We start from the raw sequence: 14,929 nt of genomic DNA on the forward strand, positions 1-14,929 counted from the left end.
TGTAGGATATTTATAGTTTCCAATTTTGCACTATAATAAATAGTACAATAAGTATATTATAGTTAAATTTTTGCAATAAGCACATTATAGTTCAATTTTTATGATTTTTTATGTTTTATTCAAGATTAATTTTCATAAAAGGGGAGTTACTGGGTTAATAATCATGTATTTTCTTAAGCTTTTTGATATGGGTTGTGAAATAGCCTTCCAGAAGTGATTCTACAAATCACTAAAGAAAAAAAAGAAAACCCCAAAAACAAAACTGGGAAAGGATATTAAACATACACTTCATGAAAGATGGAATGGCCCATTGTCATTCCATCTTTTATCTACATAGAAATTTTATGGTCTAATTAATAGATCAATTTCTGTTAGTGTTTCATGGGCACTACAAAAGATGGAATCTGTGTTTATAGGGTTCAAAGTTTAATATACATCTGTTAAAAAACAAATTTAATATATTCTTGTTTATACTTTGCCTCATTAATCTGCCAAAAAATAGGGATCTGCGAAAGTTTCCCTTGCACAGTATTTTCATTAATGTCCTCTTTCGGAGCCTCAAATTTCTTATTCATACATTTTAATGCAATACTATTTGGCACCTGATGTTTCATGAGAATTTAATCTTTCTTGTGAATCATTGCCTGCTCAGCATAAAGTGACCCACTTTCTTCTAGTCAGTGCTTTTTCTTCTTAAATTTTTTTTTTACTTATAGTGTAATCCTTACTTTCTTTTTTGTAATTGTCAAATGTTCTTTTCCTTGACCTTTTTATATGCTTCTTACATGTCACTGTATTATAGTTGTTCCTTATAAACAGCATGGAGTTAGATTTTATATTTTTATCTTACCCAAGAATTCACTTATTTTTATTGTAATTTACATTTTTACCTTATTTCTCTCATGTTTTCTACATATTTTATATTTCTATTGTGTTCTTTCATTGGACAATGTATTCCTTATTTTTAATCTTTTTCCAGAGTGGTGTGTGTGTGTGTATACACACATATATTTATATATATACAAACATGTAATATAAATTGATTTATAATAATGATGTTTCCCCAGGCCAATCAATACAAGATGGGGCAAAAGTAGGCTTACGGTTGTTCATATGGAAAGTAATATAGTAATTAATAAATAATAATATAAGAATAAACTCTGTGTTTTGCATACTCACAACAGTAAACCTACTTTCTCCCCACCCTATATATTTGTACTGCATCATTTTAGTGTCTGCATAATATTACATTGTATGGATTTTCCATAATTTATTTAAGTCATACCCCATGAGTTAATAAAAATAAAAATATATAATTACTTATGTACTATAAAAGTATGCCACATTATTTATTCAAATATAAATAATGTAAAATAATATAAATAACATAAATAATACTACAATGAAAATGAAATACTTAGTGTAAATTCAGTTCTTGCCAAGGTTAGATGAGTTTATAGTCCTTCCATAAGAGATGGTGAGTTTTCCCCAAGCTCTTCCCAAAGCTGGTTAGGAACTCTTTAAATTTTGTGAAGGTCATTAGGTAAAAAATTATTTTTTATTTGCAACTCATTGAATATTAGTGAGATTAAACATTTTTAATCAATTGGCCATTCCATCTTTCATGAAGTATATGTTTAATATCCTTTCCCAGTTTTGTTTTTGGGGTTTTCTTTTTTATCTTTAGTGATTTGTAGAAGCTCTTAACACAGGGATACTAACCCTATATTATATGTCACAAATATATTTTTCCATAACTTCATTTATGGTCATCTATTACCCTTTAAATGATTTTATTTACAGCTAGCTATATTTCAGCACTGCAAAATGAAGTCACCTGATAGGCTGTACAGACAATGCTACCCTAAAAATCTGCAGCTCTGATCACCCAATAGTTGTACCTCTCCAAGCTCTCAGAGGGACTCAGAATATTCAATTCACAGATCATATCCTGATTTGAAATTTGCTGTGCAGGCAAAACCAGCTTCTAGGGAAATGGGTCCAGGCTTCGTATTCATGGTCTCATAATCCTCAAAAAGCAAAATCCAAGAAATGAGGAATTTTTAGGGATGTGACTCATTTCTCATCACTACCATGCCATGTTAACCTGCCTAGAAGCCTGGTGCCAGGTAAAGAACAGCAATCCAGGATAATGAACGTGCTTTCCCGTATTTTCAGTAGTCCACAGCTGGCCCTGGATAAGATTCTGGAAGACTGATTCAGTTTCTTATCTTTCCTTGTAAGCAGTTAGAGAAAACTGTGCTCTTGAAAGTATTCATATAATGTAATTTTTCTGTGTTTGGGGTCAACATGAAATAACTAGTATATTGACAATCTAGCTTTGAACCTGGCACAGATGTAAACATCTGTGTGAAAGGAGAGACACTGGAAATATCTGAATTAGAGTACCATCTTTAAAGGGAATAATATCTGCCAGGGAGAGGATAAGAAGTGTCTAAATCCTAGGCCAGAACCCTATCCTTTCTTCAGAGCTTTCCCCTGGGCCAGGGCAAGACTCCCTACCTTGATGAAGGAGTACAGAGACTTTCCATAGAGCCTCTTGAAGTTTGCCCGAATGTCCAACATATCAATCTCTGCTCGAGAAACCATCACCCTGATAAGGGTGTCATCATCGGTGCCCAAGCCCTATGGAAGAAAACAAGATCCTAGCATATCTAAGTCCAATGGTTTCCAGGTAGTGCTCTTCTTCCATCCATCAAGGTAAGACTACGCACGACTCTTCTGATGATGTTCTTTGTGCCACAACCTTAGAGGGATGCAGAATATTGCTCCTCACATGGTGTTCAAGGCTTTTACCAACTTACCTTCCCAATACTCTGTGTTCTGGAAAGAAAACTCTCTGCCACTCTAGAGACACACTTGTGTTTTCTAGCCTGCAAACCTTACTTGCAACAATTCCTCCCCTCACGTCATGTCATCCTTTCCACCTCTATAATACCCTCCCACAGAAAACTTCCTTTAAGGTCCTGCTCAAACATTAACAACTTCTTTATGTATTGTTTTCTGATCTATACTTCCTACATGAACAAATGTTTGAAAAAAATTCCCTATCCTCTGTATTCCTATAATATATGGATCCTTCACTACGATCTTGCATTCTATTGTGTTCTTACTGGTGTTTTGCACATACCTGCCTTCCCCTCAAGGCTAGAATGTTCTTTGAGAGCAAAAACTACACTTTGACCTTCCCTGCACTACCCATGGTTTCTGGTAAGGGTACTGGCACAGAGTACAATGCATGGTTAGAATCTCGAGCTCTGAAGCTAGATTGCCAGTGTTTGATCCCTGCTCCATGACTTCTTCACTGAGGACCCTGGGCAAACTGCATATCCTCACTGTGCCTCAGTTATATCATCTGTAAAATGGGGGTTGATAAAAGTACACGCTCCATAAAGCTATTGTGGCGATAAAACTATATGTATAAAGGAGTATGAAAAATGATCACACATCGGTAATCAATATTGCCTAGTATTATTATTACCAGGCACTCAGTAAAGTAGTTAATAAATTGAACTGAATATGTCAGACTGATTTTGTCTAATTTGGACACAAGACACATCAGAGTCATTCAAATGCTAAAAAGAAGATTTTTACCTTCATAGATTTGTAAAGCCTTTCAGCAAAATATGCAGATTTGTTCCTCATGCACTTTACTGTCAAGAAATAAAAAAAGAAATGAAGAGATTACAGATAAAATCTATGAGAAAAATATGACAGCTGTTTCTACAAAATATGAAGTAGTATCTCTTTGTCAGAATTAGCCAGAAAGGTTTTATGAACACAGGCTATACTGAAAGCACTTTCACAGATGGGAAATACTTGTAATTTATTGTCAAGTTTCTGGAGAAGTAATTAATAAAGGCCATTAAAGAAATGGGCAGCACCTAGTTTAAAAATGATTACCATCTCTACCATATGAAGTTATTTGTTCTAACGATTCCCAGACCTATAAGGCGCAGCTAATATAGGATTATTTTCTGTATCCTGAAATATAAAGGCACAGAGCAAATAAAATATATAAAGATACATGGTACAATAACAACCAGGTAGTATGGAATATTTCTTGTTTAAAATTCTAGATCACAACTTTTGGTCAAGGTGGCAGCATAGGTAAACATGGTTTGTCTCTTCACACAACCACATCAAAATTACAACTAAAATATAGAACCACCACCACACAGAACCATCAGAAATGAAATTAAATGAAGTCTGACAACTACCAAATTAAAGAAACACATCTATTCAGACTGCTAGGAGGGGCAAAGTTGTGGAAAGGGCTGGTCCCTCATCCACGTGTGGTGGATAAAAATTTGGGAGGGGTATCTTGGGAGTGAGAAGTCCCAGCCCCACACCAGGCCCCCCAGCCCAAGGTTCCAGTGCCAGGAAGATAAGTCTCCATACCTTCTGGCTGCAAAAAACAGTCACTGGGAGAAACTGCTGGAATCCCAAGAAGTTCCACATGAACTTAATCAGACTCACTCCTTCTGAGCTCCAGCACTGGGGTGGCAGCTTGAAAGGCTTCAGTAACATACAGGGAAAAACTGAAGTGTCTGGCATCAAGACAAGAGCTGGGGGACAGCCTTTTCCCAGACAGAAAGGTGGGCAGGGACTGTTGTCCCTTTTTTGAACACTCCAGCCACAGAGCCACAGAGCTGTACCTGAGACTCTGTCAACCTGGCTAATACTGTTTGCACTGCCTTGGAGATCCCCAGAGACTCCATCCCAACCAGCATATGGTCCCACCCAGACCACTTTTCCATATGAATGGCTGGTCTTGAGTCATGCTTCACAATTTCTGAATCCTGTCAAGCAAGCAACAATCAATCTCAGTGAGCCCCCAGCCTTTATAACTCTTGCTAAGTGTCCCCAGGCCTGGGAGTAGCAGCAACCAGCCTGGATTCACAGTTTGGCTTGGAATAGGAATCTCTAAGCCTAGCACAAGTAGCAGCCATCTCAGGTTGATTTATAGCTCAGGCAAGGTGGCCCAAGGCAAAACACAGGTAGGGGCTGACCTTGGCCTGCACTAGCCAGGAAACTCCAGAGCCTGCACACCCAGTGGACAGCTACAGACCATGTTGGAGCACCACCACTCTGCCCTCTCACAGCTGATCCTTCACAGAGGGTGGAGGATGGTGGTCAGTGGTCATAGTCAATTCTTGCAGTTGACTGGCCTAGGTACATTCCTACCAATGGACCTACCTAGGTTCATTGATCTACCAACAGCAATCAAGGCTCAACTAAAAGAGGAGGGTGAACTCAGACAACATGAAGGGCATCACCTCAAGTACCCAGCTTGGGTGATAGGGAAGACTGTGCCACTGGACCCTAGAGGACACCTACTACATTAGGCCACACTATCAGTTATCAGGGAGTCATAACAGCTCTACCTAATACATAGAAACAAACACAGGGAGTCTGCCAAAATGAAGAGACAAAGAAACATGGACCAAATGAAAGGACAGATAAAAACTCCAGAAAAAGAACTAAACAAAATGGAGATAAACAATCTATTAGATGCAGAGTTCAAAACACTGGTTATAAGGATGCTCAAGGAACTTAGTGAGGGCCTCAACAGCATAAAAAAGACCTAGTCAGAAATGCAGGATACACTAATTGAAATAAAGAACAAATTACAGGGAAACAACATTGTAGTGGATGAAACTGAGAATCAAATTAATGCTTTGAAACATAAAAAAGCAAAAAACAACCAATCAGAACAAGAAGAGGAAAAAAGAATCCAAAAAAATGAGGGTAGGATAAGAAGCCTCTGGGACAACTTCAAGCAGTACAAAAATTCACATCATAGGGATGCCAGAAGGAGTAGAGAAAAAACAAGAAATTAGAAATCTATTTGAAAATATAATGAAAGAAAACTTCCTTAATTTAGTGAAGGAAATAGACATGCAAGTCCAGGAAGCACAGAGGATCCCTAACAAGATCAATGCAAAGAGGCCCACTCCAAGACACATCATAATTAAATTGCTAAAGGTTAAAGATAAAGAGAGAATATTTTTCTTTTAGAGATTATTTATTTATTTATTTTTAGAGAGAGAGTAAGGGAGGGGAAAAAAAGGGAGAGAAACATTGATGTGTGCAAGAAACATCCATTGGTTACCTCTTGTACACTCCCAACCAAGGACCTGGTCCACAACCCAGGCATGTGTCCTGACTGGGAATCAAACCAGCCACCTTTTGGTTTGCAGGCCGGTGCTCAACCCACTGAGCCACATGAGCCAGTGCAAGAGAGAATCTTAAAAGCAGCAGGAGAAAAGCAGGTAGTTACCTACAGGGGGATTCCTATAAGACTGTCCTATAAGACTGATTTCTCAAGAGAAACTTGCAGGCTAGAAGGGTTGGCAAGAAATATTCAAAGTCATGAGAACTAGGGATCTACAGCCAAGATTGCTCTACTAGCAAAGCTATCATTTAGAATTGAAAGGCAGATAAAGAGCTTCCCAGACAAGAAAAAACTAAAAGAGTTGATCATCACCAAACCATTATTATATGAAATGTTAAAGGACTTATTTAAGAAAAAGAAGCAGCTCAAAACTATGAACAATAAAATGGCAATAAATACATATCTATCAACAATTGAATCTAAAAAACAAATTAAGCAAACAAGAACAGAGGCAGAATTATGGATATGGAGAGCATTTTGATGCTTGCCAGATGGGAGGGAGGTGTTGTGGAATGGGTGAAGAGGTGAGGGGATTAAGTACAAATAGGTAGTTACAGAACAGCCATGGAGATGTAGAGTACAGTGTAGGAAATGGAGTAGCCAAAGAACCTAAGCATGACCATGGACATGAATAATGGTGGGAGGATTGCCTGAGGGAGCTGGTGGTGCTGGGTGGAGGGGGACGAATGAGGAAATATTAGGACAACTATAATAGCATAATCAATAGAATATAATTAAAAAAGTAAAATACTGGATCACATCGTGAGTGATGTAAACAAATTTTTTATCCCGAAAAACAAAAATTCTACATCCCATGACTACAAACTCTTCGTAACAAGGAGAAAAGTCTATAAACACAGACAGCCCCTACCAGCTTACCTATGGCCAGCAGGGCATCTTCAAAGCTACCAGATGTTTCAGATTTAATACTCTGCTCAATATCCTTCTGTGATATCCTTTTGTATTCATCAAACACTGCAAACAACAACAAAATGGAATTACGAATAATAAAAAAATATATAGGAAACTAAAATTTATGAAGAAAACAAGCATTTTTTAATGAAACCACACTATTCTTTGGCACATTTCAAGAGGGAATTAATCAGCAATGTGGGTGAAAACCCAGGACGCATTTAAGTGGAAAGGGCCTGAGGACAAGAGGAAATCAGGCAAGTCCTTTCCTGTATCTGAGACCCTGTTTTCTCACACATGGAATGGATATACCTGTCGGAGAGATTTGTTTTCTTTTCCTTCATAAGCTGAAGGTGTCTTTTTGTAATTTTGGCCTTGGCAATCATTTGTATGTTCATCTTCCTTTTGTCTCATCAAAACTAGAGCAATTCAACCTCTTTAAAACTGAGTCACATTTGATAACGGCTGGTGGCGTCTTTTAATAGACTTTGACATAATTGCATTTTTTTTACTTTTTTGCCAAGTATTTTTCCTTTTTTTGAATTTATTGGGGTGACGCTGGTTAGCAAAATTATACAGGTTTCAGGGGCACGATTCCATAACACATCATCTGTACAATGTATTGTGTATGCACCACCTCAAGTCAAGTCTCCATGCATCACCATTTATCCCCACTATACCCTCCTCCACCTCTCCCCACTCTCCTCCCCTGCCCTCACAGTCACAACACTTTTTCCCTTTTCCCTCAATCCCTCCACCCCCACAACCCAGCCCCTCAACTTCCTCCACACCTATCAGCCTGTTCTCTATCTATGAGTCAGTCTGTCTCTATTTTTCTTTAGTAATTTTGCTCATTAGATTCTACATATGAGTAAAATCACATTTGCCAAGTATTTTTGAATGTGATGAACATAGATTCTACTTCTGTTGCCCTCTTAGTTGGATATCCGTTTTATCTTCTTAACCTCGCCTTGTTTGGGAGGCTGCCCCTCGCAACAGTGCTATTCTCGCAGGGCTGTCAACCCAGGGACACCCTGTCCCCCAACATATGCCATAGCTCTACCAAAGGAGTAAACGGTTCACCCAGCCGGAACCGATCAGTTTTACCCTTCCGGGAATTTTTTAATTGAGCAGATAGATCATGGGGATAACCAAAAGCACAGAGTCATCTTTACCTTCAGAGAACGTAAGAATCACCCAGGGAACCCATTAAACTTCCTGGGTGTCACTCTCACAGGTTGCTCTCAGTCAGCCAGTCTGAAGCAGGGGTTCAGGAATCAGCATTTTTCATGAGATCCGATTTTGGGAAACTGCCTTAGAAATAAAATCCACGACCCCTTCTACTGTGTCCCCAGAACTGCCTTGATTTCTGTTCTTGTAGTCTTAGTTCTCCCTTCCATCCAATGAGCCACCAATAGTTTCCATTTTCCCTCTTGTCCCATTCTATATTATTTCCCTTTAAAAGAAATTTTAAGGTGGAGCCAGTGTATATTGCTTCGAATACAAAAATCTAACTGACACATTTTCTAAACCTCAATCTTTTCCACTGTAAAACAGAGAAAATGATGGTGGCTCCATTGGGATGCTGCAACAAACAAGGCTTATAATATGCTTAGCACTATAATGGGAAGAAAGAGAATTAACAAAACCTTAGTTATTATGAATTCTCACTATTTTTGTTGCTTGGTAAGAAACTTATAAAGTTTTCTTTATCTAAATAGCACTTAAAAGAATTTTCTTCCAGTGGCTTACAAACAGATTATTTTATAATTACTCAACTATTGACTTGTGTCTGGAAGTGAAATTGGTTACAAATGTATTTGCATGAAATCAACTTCTGAGGACCCGAAGTTCTTAAAAAGCACCACCAGGGGGAGATCTGTGTTATTAGTAATCAGGCAAAGGAAGGCAAAGAAATAGGAAGTCAAAAGATGGTGCATTAGACTGTATATAGCCCAAGACATTTATTAACAGGAGTAATCACCTGTTTCCCCCCATTGTGGAATATCTGAAATAATTGCAACTCTCCAATGGGTTGTAATTTTTAATTACTCTGTTTTCAATTTAGCACACTCATTCTCAAATCTCCCACAAGTTTTGTAAATTGTGATTATAAGGGCACGGTGGGTTTACAAAATTATGACATAGCATAAAGACCTAAAAAGCTTATTAAAAAGATGAAATATCTTATTAAACCCTTATTGCTTCTTAGAAGAAAATAAACTTGACAACAAATATTGTACAATTCTTTGGTATATATTTTCCCAAAGAAGTTGAAAGCACCTAATATGGACTAGCATTATCAGAAGCAAATTAGAAACATTACACATAGGAAATAAAACTTAAATTATCCACTATTCATCTGATGCAACATACCTCCTAACAAGATCACTGCTATTAGCTTTATAACCTCAGTGTTAAATACGAATAAATGTCAACCAACATTTCTATTTTCTTGCTCACAGATGTACTGAAGATTTTTTCTTATGTAACTCAATTTAAATAGAGCTGCTTTAGAAAACGGATTGACTACGAAGATCAGTTTCCTGTGAACAGGAATGCCAAATTTCTGTGAATACATCTGCTAATTGTTCATAATTCATCTTTCAGAAGTTGGCGCTTGTGCACATCACTGCACTCATGCACATCCAAGGTAAAGCATCTAAGACTGTTTAGGACCATTGGTTTTTGTACCAGGTAAAGGGGAATAAAGTATCCATTAATTATGGGCAACACAGTTTTCGCTATCTTTCTGACAGTTTCTGGGGAAGATGAAGCCAGTGCCTTACCATGCAACAAGTGGTTTCGATTCCGGGAACAGAGAACAGTTAGGAATTTCACCTCATCTGTCCCCCATCTCTTCTCTCCGGCCTCATACAGGTCCTGAAGCCAAACAAAGCACAAGTTTAAAACACCACAGAGCAGGTGCCAACACACATCCACATATTTCCAGAACTTTAAAAGAGCCAAAGTGGCTTAATTTTATTTTGCTGGTGATGGGAGTGGAAGTGGTATCGGCAGTGAGTGATAACGACTCAGGGTTTCTCCTTAGGTATATAACTAATGGGACCCTATGGAACCCTGAGGGGCAGGACAAACACCAGCAACTTCCTACATGCCCACTGCGTGGCTGTACCTTAAAAGCTAAAAGAAATGCCCTAGATTTGAGCTGTCCCATATAGTGGCCACTAACCATATGTGGCTATTTAAATTTTAATTAGTTAAAATTAAATAAAAAATAAATTTCAACTCCTCAGCATCCTAGCTACATTTCAAGTGCTCAGTGGTCACATGTGGCTAGTGGCTAGTGGCTACCCATAATAGACGGCGCAGATGTAGAACATTTCATACATTGTGGAAAGTTCTATTGTACAGCACTGCTCTAAAATAGCTGTGACTTGTTTGGGGCTACAAAGTTCTTATAGTAGAACCAGGGTTAATCAGTAATCACTTATATTCCAACCAGGTAGGAATATAAGAAACTGATTCTGGTCAGTTTAACTATACTACTGGTAACTCAAAACTACTATTCATATCACCTCATACCCATTAGGATGGCTGCTATTAAAAAATAAATAACAAGTGTTGACAAGGTTGTGGAGAAATTTGAATCCTTATGCATCATTGGTGGGAATGTAAAATAATGCAGCTTCTATAGAAAACATTATGACTGCTCCTCAAAAAATTAAAAATAGAATTACCAGCAATACTATTTCTGGATATATGTCCAAAAGAATTCAAAGAAGAATCTTAAGATATCTGTATACCCTTGTTCACAGCAGTATTATTCACAATAGCCAAAAGGTGGAAGCAACCCAAACGCCCATCAACACACGATGGACAGACACAATCTGGTGTATGCACACAATGGAACACTATGCAGCCTTATAAAGAAGAGAAGTTCTGATACGTGCTGCAACATGGGTGAACCTTGAGGACATGATGCTGAGTGAAATAAGCCAGCCACAGAAAGACAAATATTGTGTGATTTCACTTATACACACTGTCTAGAGTAGTCTAACGCATAGAAATACAAAGTATTTGGTTGGGGAGTTAGGACAATGAGGAGTTGTTTAATGGGTAGAGTTTCAGTTTTGCACATTTGAAAAGTTCTGGAGATTGGTTGTACAGCATGCATATAGTTCACACTACTGAACTATACACTTAAAAATGGTTGAGATGATAAGTTTTGTTATGTGTTTTTTTTTAAATCCTCACTCAAGGATATGTTTATTGATTTTAGAGAAAGAGGAAGGGAGGGAAGGAGAGAAACATCAGTATGAGAGAGAAACATTGTTCGGTTGACTCCCCCATGCGCCCTGACAGGGATCAAACCTGTAACTCGGTATGTGCCTTGACCAGGAATCAAACCCGCAATCTGATGCACAGGACAATGCTCCAACCAGCTGAGCCACCTGGCCAGGGCTATGTTACGTTATAGCCAGGGCTATAAAAAAACTTTTATGTAAACAAAAGTTTTAAAACCCTATGATCCATTTACAATCAGTAGCTGGCTTATTAAATTTCTCAAAATGCCCTTTACGTTATACATTTTGCACTCACTGAGCTTGCCTCCACCCACTCTGTTCCTTCACTTCTTTCTCTGATTCCCTCATTGTTTTAGTGTCAATTCACAGAATCATGAAATTTTAAAGCGGGGAGGGCATGAGGCATTCATCTAATTCAGTGTTTTTCAAATTTGAATCTCAGCAGGCTTTGTCGACTTCACTCAACAAAAGTATGGTGGAAACAACACTGATTTCTGAGGCTAGATGATGACGACAGGTCAGGCAGCTTTGGTTCTCTTGGAATGCTGGCTTTTGAGATGCTCCCTCTTGAAACCTAGCTGCTGTGCTTTGGGAGGCCTGAGCCAGGGGCTGCATTCGGGGGTCCCTTTGACAGTCCCAGACGAGTCATCTCAGCCCAGACCACACAAACACAGGAGCGACGGATGGAGCCTCCAACCCACAGGCATGCGAGTCACCTCAAGCTGTTCAAGTCTTCCCAGCTAAGACCTCAGATGGGATAGCCAGTTCTGAGGGATTCGTCTGAATTTCTGACCCACAGAATCTAACTCACAGCATAATAAAATAGTGGTTGTTATATGTAACGAAGTTTGAAATGTTTTGTTAAGCAGCAATAGTAACTAGAGCATTTAGGAAAAGAGCCGATTTACTATCTTTTACAGAATGGTACTTTAGTAAAATACCATTAAAATGACTTTGAAAAGAGTAACTTTTTAAATAATGGGTGGAAATTGTACATTTTGTGTTAATTTTTAAAAATAACTGGTGAGGTTGGACATTTTTTATGTATTTGCCATTTCTATTTTTCTTTTTTGAGTTGCTTGTTAAAGTCCATTGTCCCTACACCTGAAGCCTACATATATTAACTAACTAATGTCATTGTAATAAATTCAATAAAATAGTGTATTGTCCATTTTTTAAAAACTAGAGAATTCTTATTAATAGTGTCAAAACAGTAGTTTTGATTTTTCAATAAGATAGTTAACTATATCATTCGTTTATATATAAAACCTCTATATATTAAGCTTATTATACATAAGGCAAAACTTCTCCTCATTCTATCATTTGATCTTGAATTTTCTCTGTGGTGTTACCTGAAAAACAATTTGTATGTTTTTTTGTTTATTTCTTTGTCTGTTTTTATGTAGCCAAACTAGCAATCCATTTGCCTTTATGGTTTCTGCTTTTGTGTTAGGCATACAATATCCTTTCCCAGCTGCAGATTTAAAAAAGTATTTAACATTTTATTACGGTATCTTTCTGACTTCATTTATTTACATTAAAACTTCAATCTATTTGAAATTCATTATGATGTGAGGGAAAGTCAGGATCTAACTTTTTTCTTTTCAAATGGTTAGCCAGTTGTCTCAACTCCATGGAGTATGCACTCCGTTTTCCTCACTGTTTTGAAATGCTACCTGTTCTCACAGAGGCTTGCTTCTGCTCTTATACCTCCTAGACATTCCACTGGGTTCTCTCAACTCTTACACCAGGACCACATGCCTGAATTTATTTTACCTTTGTTATACCTTAAGTATAGGCCACTACAAAGTTTTCCACATCCTTCTTGTCACAATTCTAACCTCCATCGTTTTTCTTCTATACTACTCCTTTTCTCTGCTGGCTTTGTCCTTTTCTTCTGAATTCTGGAGAGTTTTTCAGCACAGCTCTCCACAACAGTGATTCTGTTTTCAGCAATATGATTTTTGATCATTCCTGCTTCTAATGAACTTAAAATGTTGGTTTTCCCTGTTTTATCTAAGAACATTTCTTTCTTTTTTAAAAATTATATTTTCACTGATTATGCTGTATTAGTTGTCCCATTTCTTTCTCCCCTTTATTCTCCTCCGTGCTGCAACCCACCTCCCACCAGCATTCCCCACCTTAGTTCACGTCCATGGGTTGTGCATATAAGTTCTTTGGTTTCTCCATTTCCTATACTATTCTTAACCTCCCCTGTCTATTTTGTACCTACAATTTATGCTTCTTGTTCCCTGTACCTTTCCCCCCATTCTCCCTCCTTCCCCTCCCCACTGATAACCCTCCATATGATCTCCATTTCTGTGATTCTGTTCCTATTCTAGTTGTTTGCTTAGTTTTTGTTTTTGTTTTAAGTTCAGTTGTTGATAGTTGTAAGTTTGTTGTCATTTTACTGTTCAAAGTTTTGATCTTCTTTTTCTTAGATAAATCCCTTTAATATTTCATATAATATTGGCTTGGTGATGATGAACTACTTTAACTTGACCTTATCTTGGAAGCACTTTATCTGCCCTTCCATTCTAAATGATAGCTTTGCTGCATAGAGTAATCTTGGATGTAGGTCTTTGCCTCTCATGACTTTAAATACTTCTTTCCAGCCCCTTCTTGTATGTAAGGTTTCCTTTGAGAAATCAGTCTTATGGGAACTCCTTTGTAAGTAACTCTCTCCTTCCCTCTTGCTGCTTTTAACATCCTCTCCTTTTTTAAAAAAATAATATATTTTATTGATTAAAGATTCTCTCCTTATCTTTAATCTTGGGTAATGTGATTATGATGTGCCTTGGTGTGTGCTTCCTTGGGTTCAACTTCTTTGGGTCTCTCTGAGCTTCCTGGAAGTCTATTTCCTTTGCCAGAATGGGGAAGTTCTCCTTCATTATTTTTTCAGATAAGTTTTCAATTTCTTAGTCTTCCTCTTCTTCTGTCACCAGCATGATTCAGATGTTGGAATGTTTAAAGTTCTCCCAGAGGTTCCTAAGGCTCTCCTCATTATTTTGAATTCTTGTTTCTTCATCCTGTTCTGGTTGGATGCTTATTTCTTCCTTTTGCTCCAAATCGTTCATTTGAGTCCAGTTTCCTTCCCTTCACTGTTGGTTCCCTGTACATTTTTCTTTATTTAACTTTTCATAGCCTTTGCTTTTTCCTCTACTTTGTGACCATACTCTACTATTTCTGTGAGCATCCTGATTACCATTGTTTTGAACTGTGCATCTGATAGGTTGGCTATCTCTTCATCACTTAGTTCTGTTTTTGGAGCTTTGATCTGTTCTTTTATTTGGGCCATATTTCTTTGTCTTCACGCACCTGTTATGTTGTAAGGGGTGGAACCTAAGTTGTTCACCAGGATGGGGCAACCCACCATTGCTGCACTGTGGTGCTGTGTGGCGGGGAGAGGTCTGAGAGGGTACAATGCTGCTTGCTTACGTTGCTCTTAGCGGGTTTTCAGTCACTTCCCCCACTACTCTCAAGAAAATTGGGCCCTTATGGTGCTCATTTCTGGGTGGGTGGGCTTGTGTACACTCTAGGACCCTGTGAG

The 14,929-nt window shown here is 38.0% G+C and overlaps 1 protein-coding gene across 1 annotated transcript in view; it reads right to left on the bottom strand.

Moving 5' to 3' along the window:
• The window catches only part of ANXA4 (annexin A4), a 64,726-nt gene that overhangs the window by 1,259 nt on the left and 48,538 nt on the right, over window positions 1-14,929 (bottom strand). Inside the window, exons 9-12 of the mRNA XM_028516768.2 lie at window positions 9,901-9,994; window positions 7,079-7,174; window positions 3,616-3,674; window positions 2,524-2,646 (exon numbers count right to left, since the gene is read on the bottom strand). Of these exons, the coding sequence (XP_028372569.1) occupies window positions 2,524-2,646; window positions 3,616-3,674; window positions 7,079-7,174; window positions 9,901-9,994 (372 nt within the window). The remainder of the gene's footprint in view (window positions 1-2,523; window positions 2,647-3,615; window positions 3,675-7,078; window positions 7,175-9,900; window positions 9,995-14,929) is intronic.

Source organism: Phyllostomus discolor, chromosome 6 (assembly GCF_004126475.2).
Source record: "Phyllostomus discolor isolate MPI-MPIP mPhyDis1 chromosome 6, mPhyDis1.pri.v3, whole genome shotgun sequence".
Taxonomy (NCBI): Eukaryota; Metazoa; Chordata; class Mammalia; order Chiroptera; family Phyllostomidae; genus Phyllostomus; species Phyllostomus discolor.